The 12069-nt window shown below is 41.0% G+C and overlaps 2 protein-coding genes across 5 annotated transcripts in view; one reads left to right on the top strand and one right to left on the bottom strand.

The window, feature by feature from the left end:
• LOC137017073 (zinc finger protein 502-like) overlaps positions 1–12069 on the bottom strand; it is a 634288-nt gene that overhangs the window by 420189 nt on the left and 202030 nt on the right. The window lies entirely within an intron of this gene.
• LOC137017080 (GTPase IMAP family member 8-like) overlaps positions 1013–12069 on the top strand; it is a 31387-nt gene continuing 20330 nt past the window's right edge. For 2 of the 4 annotated variants that reach the window (XM_067381023.1, XM_067381022.1), the window contains exons 1-2: positions 1013–1091; positions 1359–1394. In XM_067381023.1, the coding sequence (XP_067237124.1) occupies positions 1076–1091; positions 1359–1394 (52 nt within the window). In that variant the 5' untranslated portion in view covers positions 1013–1075. Of the gene's footprint in view, positions 1092–1111; positions 1220–1358; positions 1395–12069 lie in introns of those variants that run through there. The other 2 variants (XM_067381025.1, XM_067381024.1) reach the window with 1 other exon arrangement.

The following is a 12069-nucleotide window of genomic DNA, read 5'->3' as shown; positions in this document are numbered from 1 at the left end:
ATAAGAATGAATAAATGTCAATGAAACTAATAAAAATTTTAGTCAAAAGCTTCTTGACAAGTAGTTTTTCTGCAATATGGAAAGATATGTGATTAAACATCCTCTGGATTGTTTCAGAGAAGAATTTGGTGTACTTGTACACTGTTCCTATCAAATAAACTTGAAAATAAAGATAAACTAAACCAGTTGTGTAATATTACATTGAAATGACACCAGTACTTCAGATTTAAATTAAATTCAGTGCCTTATGGTGGAGTAAGTTAAAACACTGGCTCAATTTACATTTTACATTTACATTTATGTATTGATTTTTAAGATTATCTCAGCATAAAAATAATAATAATAATAATTAATGACTAATGCACACTAATGCTGCTACTACACTTTCAACAAAATTGAACATTTGGAGTTCTTCTGCTTTACCCCACAGCATGTGGCTCACTTTGCCCCATAGCTGCCAGTTTAGGAAAAGCTAGCTAGTTTACCAATTCATAATAATATTTAGCTAAATGACTTGCATTATATGTTTCTAAATCACCAATATGCATCATAAATATTTTTAGACCTGGACAAATTTTCAGCCATTACATCTGTTATGTTAAAATTTTACATTGACAAAGTAAAGTAAAGTTAGTCAAAAACAGTTTTTAAAGTAAATAAGGGACTTCCACTCCTCTCATGTGCTTATCCCTTTCAGAATCTGTGAGAAAGGATGGATGGTTCCAGAATATATGGTCACATGACAATAAAATGTGACAGTTGCCAAGATACAAAGGGTGAGTCAACTTACCCACTGGCTCATCTTACCCCACTCCCCCCTACTGCAGATCAGCGGAAAACCTCAAAACAGCCACAAAATGAAATTGATTAAAATCACTTAAAATCAATTATAATGTAATATATGATTGGAATTTGAAGGAAACTATTCCACCTAATCAGTCAAAAAGAAAAAAAAAAGTAAATATTTTCTTAAAGTCTCCACAAGGGGCCATAGTAGAGTTTCCTATGTGTGTAACGGAGCACTTCAATCGTATTTTTACTTTCAATTTAGTAAATATCACCAACGCAGTGACAAATGGCGTACAGTGCAGGTAAGATTTGAATAAAATATGTTCGAGTCTTTAATGATCCATATTAATATAGTCTTAAGCAACTAAGCGTCTCACTTTGATCATGAAACGCTGGAAATACTTCAGTTTGGCCTTTCAAATGTAGCAAAGTAAGTCTACAATTTAGATGTGAATTATAGTAATAATTATAGTAATACATTTTCTGTCATTACTATGAGTTCAGGAATCACAACGAATTCTGAATATTTTATGATTCACCTTAACAGTTTGTGTTCTTGTGTTTTGTAGCGGGAAGAAAAAGTCTAGAGTTTGATCGCCCAGAAAGTAAGTCATTAAATTGTTTGGCAGCAACAGAAAACTATATTTTAAAGTCCTGAGTGCTGTGAATGTTACTGTGACATATTTAGCCTATATCAATGTTATTTCATTGATACATCTGGCTATATAAAGCTGCAATTTATAAGATTAATGCAGCAAAATATCCCAAAACAGGCGAGTGTTATGTAACCCTATAAGGCTATTTTTGTTCCGTAAGCTTACAATATCCCAAATGTTTCCAACTTTTTGTAAATTGTGAGAAAATGCTGTGTTAAATTTTTGCTATTATAAAAGCTATTTTAACCAAAGGCGTTTCTCAATACCAAGTTCGTTAAGTTCGGATTTGTGCCCTTGGTGTTTAGCGAGCTCGAGTCAGGAAAACAGATTTCTGTGAACGGGAAGACTTGATAATGTACGGAGATTGTCCAAATGGAACAGCAGCGTAGCCTACTTCTACTCAGCTCGCTCTGACTTGGTTATCTCTCTGTATTATTTAGCCAACAATAAATCGATATGTGTTATAAAACACCAGTCCTCCTCTTTTCGTTTTATTTAAAAAAACAAACAAACTAACAAAACATAATAGCCTTAGGCAACGCCCAGATAGCGCGATACACTCGGCCCGCTTCTGTCTGCTGCGATCGGACCAGATGCTTCTGAATCACGAATCAACCGGGTCAGACACGACACTGCCGCGATCAAGCCGGTATCGGGCCGAATGCGCACAGCCCCGTTTATAGCCTATATCTAGGCTTCTGTAGGCTACTGTTCTTTCATTTTTCCATTCAAATTTGATACGCAGCGAAAACGTTTACTTACATTTTAATTATATAAGCTATAATACATACATAACATTACTTAAATCTGTACAAACATCACATTATTATGAAAGCAATTTTATGCCCATTTATAAAAAAATCACTTAATCTGGTTGGCATGAAAACATTTTATTTACAAAACAATATTACATAAAAAAAGCAGCTCAGCTGTTATACAAATTGCAGTACTGTAAATAAAATATTTACCACATTTTAAAAAAATACACTTGTATTTACTTATAGAGCTACACACTGTAATAAGTATAGACAAACTTAAAATGTGTTTTAAATAAACACATTGGTAATGGAGAAAGTTCTGCAGTTTAACACATTTTGTACTTTGATAAATGAAATCTCCAGGAACAGGATTGGGCACCTCTGCAGGGCTTTGTTACATAAAATTCTCAAAAAAAAAACCCAAAAAACTTTCAGATGTACAGTTGATGATTTTTAAATTAGTATTTTAAAGCCCTGAGACTGTGTGAACAAGTGCTTCTGAACATGCCAAAACTGAAGATCATCTTCTATCACAACTGCAGTGCTTGAAGGACTTGTGCTTTCATTTTTGACCACAATGATAGAATCAGTCATGTCTGGCTCTCCCAACGCTTCCTGAATTAAGCATAGAGGGTCCAACTGTAAGTTTAGTAGACTAAAAGTAGACCGTTACATTCACAATATTATGCTGCTTGCCACTTTCAGTGATATAGTGTAACTTTGCACAAACCTTGAAAACCAAAAACACTCAAGTGTATAACCAACAGTGGATGTAGAAAAGAGAAAGTGATATCACGCAACTTTCATTTCAACTCAGTTGAAGTTAGCTTAAAGGGTTAGTTCTCTCAAAAATGAAAATTCTGTCATTTATTACTCACCCTCATGTCGTTTCACACCCGTAAGACCTTCGTTGATCTTCGGAACACAAATTAAGATACTTTAGTTGACGTATCAGCGTATCGAATCATGATTCAGATCATGCGTCAAACCACCAAACTGCTGAAATCATGTAACTTTGGCGCTCCGAACTGATGATTCAACATGCTGATTCATTATTCTGTGGCTCGATGAAGCTGAACTCAACTCAACTCAGTTTTTATTTGTAGAGCACTTACAAAACCATAAAAATGGGCCAAAGTGCTGTCCAAAAATAGTGGATAATTTATAAAATTGATACAAGCATAAAAAGAGCACCAAGAAAAAAACATGCAAGAAAATCAATTCAATTACTCACAGTTGACCTAATCAAACTCCAAAAGCTTGATAAAATAAAAAGGACTTCAAGTTCTTTTTAAAAATGTCTATGCTTGATGATGATTTCAATGAAGTTTACCTATATTTATACAGGTCACAACACCAGTGTCTCCCCTTCTTTGAGGACCTCCGTGACGAATTACTAAAGTCATGGAGAAAACCATATACCTCTTGTGTTTTTGTGCCCTCGACATCGATTTATTCGACTATCGTGGGTGCTGAAGCATGGGGCGCTTTCCAAAGCTTTCCAAGCTGCAGGTCAGGCTGGTGCTGCGCTGCACACTATGGCAGTGTTACAAGCTGATCCGTTGAAGGATCTGAGTGAGAGCACTACCATCGACGAGGAATCGTTCACAGATTGGTACACCTGTAACACTGCCATAGTGTGCAGCGCAGCACCAGCCTGACCTGCAGCTTGGAAAGCTTTGGAAAGCGTTCAGATAGATCTACAGGGTTTTGTGGGGAAGGGAGGTTTTTTAAATGATGATCGTATACCCCCGTGCTTCAGCACCCACAATAGTCGAATAAATCGATGCCGAGGGCACAAAAACACAAGAGGTATTTGGTTTTCTCCATGACTTTGATAATTCGTCATGGAGGTCCTCAAAGAAGGGGAGACACTGGTGTTGTGACCTGTATAAATATAGGTACATTTCATTGACGTTGTTTTACACACATTCACAGCTGGTTACAGCTTGAGTTTAGCTTTTGAAAGGGAACTCCTTTAGAGAGTCATTAAAGGATTAGTTCACTTTCAAATTAAAATGTCCTGATAATTTACTCATCCCCATGTCATCCAAGATGTTTATGTCTTTCTTTCTTCATTTGAAAAGAAATTAAGGTTTTTGATGAAAACATTCCAGGATTTTTCTCCATATAGTGGACTTCATCAAATTAACCTTTAATAACATTCTACTAACATTAAGGAAACTGTATTTTTATGTTCTTGGAATGTTACAAATCCTAGAATGTTGAATTTTAAATCAAAATTAAGAACGTTTGAGGAACATCATACCTTCTAAAAAACGTTCCTCTAAAGCCGCGCACACACTTAACGATTGTAAGGCCGATTATGAATGTAATTTGATACTTATGACTGATCGCGCTCAAACGCGTCCAGTCATAGCCAGTTGTGTTCAGTCTTCGATTACAGTCGGTGTTCAAATTCTATGTGTAAGTATATAAATCTGCTTTAGTCGCAGGAAACAATCGCTTGTGTGTTGATCACAGTCTTAGAATGTTTAGCTAGTCGTTAAATGTGTGCCCAGCTTAACATCAAGAAACCTGGACATTTTTTACATTCCCAGAACCAACACTGAACATTTAGAGAATGTTCTTACAACAAAATTTGTTTAGCTGGGATGTTGTTGTAGTTTGAAGGTAATGTAGGGAGGTGGACACCTACATCCTTTATTCTCCTTGATAAGTGATAAGTAAGGGAGTAAGGATAGTAAGAGACCCGGCGCCAGACACAAATTCACGGACGGGCATTACATTTTTTCAGGGGGCACAAATGAGATCATATTCATTGCATAATAATTAATAACATTAATTATGAATTAAATGGACAGAAAAAAACGAGGAAGAACATACTGTAACGGTCACTTAGAAGCATGTATAGTAATTTGAGATAGAATGTTAACTGCGCATGTTCATTGTGTGCGCGCGTTTGTTAGAGAATGCGAATGGTGAGCAGGAGAAGAGATAACCGCTCTCGACTTGTACTCTTTTCCCTTTTATTTTCCTTTTTCTATTTGTAACCTAAGTTGAATGTTTATTTATCCTTTTCTCTCACTCATCTCCATGTATGCGGACGAGTGTGACGATGTATAAGACATTTTATTAAACCCGGGGAAAATACGCCAGCTCTCGCCTCACATGCATCATTTCCTCGCGCCCTACACATTCTCTACATATTTGTTATTCTGGGCAACAACATTTCAACTCTACGTTACAAAGTGGCGCCCGAACAGTTTGGATCTACCAACGTTGTCTCATTCTCTCCTGCCGGTTACGGATTATTGACGGATGTGTTCGTGGTTCGATGGATTTTCCACGCAAGACATCTAACGTTAGCTTGCTGACTGCGGATAGCGCGCGGAATTCAGTGGATGGACATGCGATCGCGTTTCGCGGATTTTCTGCTGTTTAAAGACTCGTTTGTGATCGACTGGTGCTGCAAATAGTGCAGGTGAACTTTATGTTGTTTTATTTCATCTAGTTGGTAATTTTTTTCAACGGGACAGACAGTTTATTGTTCTTTGAATTCAGAATTTTGTTTGAATAGACTTCAGAAAGAAAAAAAAAACATTTGGAATATTTATTTTGAATTTTTCTCTTCTTCTCCCTCTTTGACGAACGGATGTTTGTTTGGTGTTTTTGCCGGATTGGACATTTTTTTGAGGCGATTACACGAGACTTTACCATTGGACATCACGTTTTTTTTTTCTTCATCACTCAGCGTGGCCTGACACTGTCTGAAAAAAAAAAAAAGAAAAGAAAAAAAAACTGTCATTGGATTTTATCTAAGTTTGTTTTGTATTTTGTGCATCTTTTGTGAGTTAAATTATTTATATTGTTTTAACAGAAACTGTACAGGTGCACATTAATATTTCTTCAGCAGACAAACAGGTTTGATGTACTGTATTGTGCTTATTTCCTGATTGCTTCATTGTAAACTGTGCATTTGCATATAATATTTTGTTTTATTTTTCTGATATTCTGTAATTTGCTGTTATGTCATAGATTATACAAGATGGCTGAAAATCGTGACCTACTTGATTTGCTGTCATATTCTGACTATTTACCAAGACAGACTACATCTCAGAGAGAGGTTGGAGACTTACGGTCTCAGGTTCAGTTCCTACAGGACGAGGTCGCTGTACTGCAACGCGACTCGCTGGACCTGCAAAAGAGTGTGATTGACTGCATGAGTCCAGATGACGGTACTGTTCCTGTTGTGCCATGCCCAGAATCTTGTCCTTTAGCCGCTTCTACTCCGTATGTTCCGCTGATTTGTCAGCTACGTCCAGGGTCTTGGCCTCTGTCCTCCATCAGTCACGTCTTGAACCTGTAATATTCGATGGTGAAGGAAAGATGAGTCCCGATGATTGGCTTCAGTCTGTCGACATATACAGGACTTTGTTAGATCTTACTGATTCCCAGATGTTACTTGAACTTCCCTGATTTCTCTCTAAAGAGCCGAAGAAATGGTTTAATGTCCTGAGTTCTCATGTTTCCACATGGGCCCAGTTCTGCGATCTGTTTAGGAAGGTTTTTCTGCCGTCTGATAATCAGGAGCGCATTATGAGAGGTATCCTGGACCGAGTTCAGATGCCAGACGAGCCTTTTCCTACGTTTGTCGCCCACATGCTGAGTGAATTTCGAAAATTGAGAACTCCGCCTCCTCAGCTGGATCAAATCGAGTTAATATGCAAGCATGCTGTGGAGAAATACAGGGTAGCACTCTATGGTACTGCAGTAACATCCGTGATGGACCTTCTTTTACGTGCACATGAGCTACATGCAGTCTTGGGTCCGTGTGGTTCTTATACGCCCCAAGTCTCTCAGTCGGTTCCTGTCATGAGGGAACTTTATTGCTTCAAGTGTTTGACGCCGGGGTTTACCTCCTGTAACTGTCCCTCTTGTAGACTCCAGAGTAGTCCAAATGTACGCTCAGGAGGTTCGCCTAGTCGGCACACTGAACGGACTATAGAGATGCAAAATTCAGAACGACAAAGTAACTTGTCGCGTACAGTGGTTGCGGACCCAGGTGCCTCAGTTAGGCCCAGGTCGGGAAACTTCAGGGGGGGGAGGACATTTCAGAGAGGCAATCCTCCCCCAAGACAGTAATTGAGCCTCACTTATCTGCCTCATTAAAGTCCACTCAGCTTGCTCTTGGTCATGTGGAAGACATCTCATCCTCATCTTCCTGGAATACACCTTTCCGTGTTCAGGTCAATTTTCACGGCCAGGTACTTGAAGCTACCCTGGATACAGGTGCTTCCATTTCAGCAGTGCGAGCGGATGTTTCAAAATTGTTCCTGGGGGGACTTTTAAAACAACAGTTTGGTCTGCACCTCCTTTACAGCTTGCAGATGGGGCACTGTGTTGTCCTTTGGGTTTAGCTTGGCTACAGTTTGGTTTCATGGGCCAGCGCTTCTACCATCGTTTTGCAGTCATCGAAAAATTTTCAGCGCCGCTCGTCTTGGGCATGGATTTTATGATGAGAGCTTCTGTCGTGATTCATGTTCCTTCCAGAACGGTTGTTCTGGGTGATGTGCCAGGGGCCTCAGAGGAGCTGGAGAGAGTTGACTTGATGTCACCAAGTCACAGTATACTTGGTTTAATGTCCAGTTCTTCTAGTTTGGCTACAAATGTGGATGAGGCTGCTCTAAATGATGGTGAAAAAAATAAGCTTGCTGAGTTGTTGAGATCTTTTTCTGATTTATTTGATGGACATCTAGACCATACTTCCCTAGTTGAGCACAAAATTGACACAGGTCAGGCCAGACCTGTCCATCTTGCTCCATACCATACCTCACCTGCGAAGAAAGAACTGATTGAGAGGCAGATCGACATGATGCTAGCAGAAGGTATAGTGGAACCAGCATCAGGGCCTTGGGCTGCACCAGTTGTCATTGTTCAAAAGCCTTCAGGTGAACCAAGGTTTTGTGTAGATTATTGAGGGCTCAACCGTTTAACGGTGAAAGACTCGTACCCACTTCCGAGAATAGAGGAGTCCCTTGATTTTCTTGCAAGAGGAAATTTTGTGTCCACAATTGATCTAGCCAGGGGCTATTGCATGGTGGCCGTGGAGGAATCGTCGAGGCCTAAGACTGCTTTTATTTCTCACCGTGGGTTGTATCAGTTCTGTGTTCTTCCTTTCGGCCTGTGTAATGCCCAAGCCACTTTTCAGAGGCTTATGAACACGGTTCTGGCAGGCCTTATCTACAAGTCGTGCGTAGTTTACCTTGATGATATTGTGGTTGCCTCACCCACGTTCGAACAACACCTGATAGACCTTGAGGAGGTCCTGGCTAGGCTTAAGTCTGCTGGTCTCTCAATCAAGTTGGAGAAGTGTCAGTTCTGTAGGAAGGAGCTTACCTTCTTGGGGTATCGGATCACAAAGGACGGTATTCTACCCAATGAGGAAAAGGTGAAGGCTGTTGTTGATTTTGTTACTCCAATAAACGCAAAGCAGGTGAGACAGTTCTTGGGTCTGACAAGTTACTATCGGCGATTCATTCATGAGTATGCCCGACATGCTGAACCTCTTTTTGCTCTTACGAGGGCCAATGTTCCTTTTCTGTGGACACAAGACTGTCAAAATGCTATGGATTTCCTCAAAAGTAAATTGACATCTGCGCCCATCTTGAGATTTCCACAGTTTTCGCTTCCATTCTTCATTCACGTTGACGCGTGTGATGTTGGTCTAGGAGCTGCTTTGATGCAGAGGGATGAAGAAGGAAGATACTGTGCAATTGCTTATGCCAGCCGTGCTTTGCACAAATCTGAGCGCCCCTATTCTACCCCCGTAAAGGAGTGCCTAGCGGTAATTTGGGCACTTGAGTATTTCAGACCGTACATTGAGGGACTGCACGTCACAGTTTTTTCCGACCACAGCAGTTTGAAGTGGTTGATGTCTAGACCAAACCCCACTGGAAGGTTGGCTCGGTGGTCACTTCGGTTACAGGACTTTGATTTTGAAATTATCCATAAACCTGGAGTGTCCAACAGTGTTCCCGACAGTTTATCTAGGAACCCCTTACCTTCTTGTGGTCTGCCGCTCGACATTCTTCCTGATTGTGCTGTTCTTGGGAGTCTGGACCTGCGCTCCTTGCCGTCTGTGTTGTTTATGGACCGGGATCATTTGAGAAGTTTACAGCTGAATGATCCGGACGTTGGAAAGGTGTTTGGGGTGTTGGAGGAAGGTGAGAGTATATCTCCAGAAGAAGATCATCTGTATGTTGTTCTTGATGGTCTTCTGTATCACAAAGACCCAAAATCATCTTGTACCTTGCACCCTATGAAACAGTTTAAGCTGTACGCTCCTCAGACTATCAGGAGGTCTCTGTTGGAGTATTTTCATGATCATCCCACTGCAGGTCACTTGGGTGTGACTAAAACGGTGGCTAGGCTTAAACAGAGATTTTTCTGGCCTAACATGCTGTCAGATGTGAAGAAGTATGTGGGTTCATGTGCCATCTGCCAGTTCACTAAGCCTTCCCAGAAAAAACCTGGTGGTTTCATGGTTCCAGTCCGCCCTCAATATCCCTGGGAGTACACAGGGGTGGACTTCGTGGGCCCTTTGCCCCGGACACCGAGTGGTAACGCATATATCCTTGTGTTCGTTGATTACTTCTCGAAGTGGATCGAAGTTTGTGCTGTGAGGGAAGCTACAGCTTTTGTTGCTGCTAGGAAGCTGCTCAGTGAAGTTTTTTCCCGGCATGGTTCCCCAAAGTACTTGATATCGGACAGAGGTTCTGCTTTTATGAGTGATCTCTTCAGACACAGAGTTTCTGCTTTGGGTACTGAGCACAGGTTTACAACAGCTTACCACCCTCAGACCAATGCCACTGAGCGAGTGAATTGAACACTGAAAACGGCCATCAGGGCATATGTTGGGACCAAGCATGCGTCTTGGGATTGGTTTCTTCCTCACATTTGTTTTGCCTTGCGGACAGCTCAACACAAGAGTACTGGACTGAGTCTGTCTATGGTGTTGTATGGCCGAGAACTGGATACGCCCTTGGATCTGATTTCTCAACCTGATTCTCTTGGTGTGGACGATCCAGGTGTGACTTCATTGGATGCCCTGAAGCATTCGCTCCAGGAGGCTTCTGATCATGTTAGGTCTTTTCTGGAAGCCAGTCACTCTAAGAAAAAGCGACACTATGACAAGAGGCGTCGTCTCGTTTCTTTCTCTGTTAATGATCTGGTACGGGTTAAGACTCATCCACGGTCGGATGCATCTACGAACTTTGCTGCCAAACTTGCGCCCTTATTCACTGTGTCACGAAAAAGTTGTCTGATGTAAATTATAGACTTACTGATGTGACCACAGGAAAGGATGCTGGGGTGTTTCATGTGGTAAACATGGAACCTTTCCGTACATGGGATTCTGGTAATGTGTCAGAGGTTGTGCCTGTGGAGCCACCTCTGGAAGTGGCAGAGGACTGTACCTTGTTGGGTGATGGGGGCTCCCGTCATGAAAGTCTGGGTGTGTCGTCCTGTGAATTTCCTATTAATGATGTTGGCGATCTCTTGGAGTCTGATGTTAGGATTTCTCTATCTGATTTATTCGATGATGTCAGTGGCGAAGGAGTGAGCGAGTGTGTTGCTCCTGCCATTTCCTGTGATTTGACTGAGGGTGATGTTGATTGTGTCAACCAAAGGTATAACCTGCGACCTAGGCTTGCCCCCAGGATTACCTCGGGTTGGGAAACCAATAGATGGACCAATCCATTTTACACTGACCTGTTGGACTTAAAGTGAGCATGTGATTGTGGTGTGTATTTTGATTTCTACGCTGCTGTAATACAATAACACCGTACTATGCTGTTCATGTTTTTTGTTGACTGTTTCTAGGTTAATCAAAGTTGTGTTTTGTTCTTGTGACTGTGAAATAAGCAGTTGTCCTGTAAAATGTATTTTGCCGTGGGTTTATGTGATGCCTATGTATTTTTTTTCTCTGCTTGTGACCTTTTCTTTTTGTGTCCTTGGTCAAAAGGGTTTCAGTGAGTTTAAGACTGTCATGTATGTCAGTATTTCTCATAATTAATGGTGCTTGCCAAAGGCAAAGCTCCATTCTTATTCTTCTGCATACTTATTATTCTTCTTCTTCTTCTTCTGGACACAATTTCTGCGCGCTACTCCTCCCGCAGTTTTTGTCATAGACCCATGAATGAGGTGTCAAATCGACCGGCTCATTGAGGACAGGTGTGCTATGACTTTTATAAGCGATCGGGTGTACGATGTTCGTCCGGCGGGCGAAAAAGTAGCGAAAAAAATCCCATAGACTTTGCATTGGGACAAACTTTGATGAGTAATAGCTCCTAACGAGAATTTCATAGAAACATGTGGGTTACCACGTTTGAAGAGCCTGATAGGCTCTCTCAGACCATACCTCAAAATGGGGTGTAAGTTGTACCCCTGGGGCGCAAGAGCTGCCCAAAGTTGCCCCATAGACATACTATGGTGAAGCCGTGCCCATGAACCAGGAAGTACTGTGTTTTTCCTACTATGGGAAATTACATAGGGATTTTGTATTGAACATAACTCTGGATCACAATGTCATAGAGACAAGGGGGTGGGCCCATTTTACTCAGGCAACCAATCAGTCTCTCAGGATCATTGTGAAGCTATCAAGCCACGCCCTAGCAACCATATAGAGCACCATAGCAACAAGTTCCATTGACTTCCATTGAAAAAGGTCAAATGAATATCTTTGGATAGAAGTGTCGTACAAACAAGAGGGTGGGCTCATTTGACTGGAGGCAGCAAACCGCCAATCACAAATCACCTTAAAGACATCATAGCCACGCCTTAGCAACCATTTAAAGCACCCTAGCAACCCAAAGCATAGGCAGATATCTTCAAATCTGAATATC

The sequence above is a fragment of the Chanodichthys erythropterus genome, chromosome 3 (assembly GCF_024489055.1).
Source record: "Chanodichthys erythropterus isolate Z2021 chromosome 3, ASM2448905v1, whole genome shotgun sequence".
In the NCBI taxonomy this organism is placed as follows: Eukaryota; Metazoa; Chordata; class Actinopteri; order Cypriniformes; family Xenocyprididae; genus Chanodichthys; species Chanodichthys erythropterus.
Note: the sequence above shows the minus strand (reverse complement) of the source record. Positions and strands in the feature narration are given on the sequence as shown.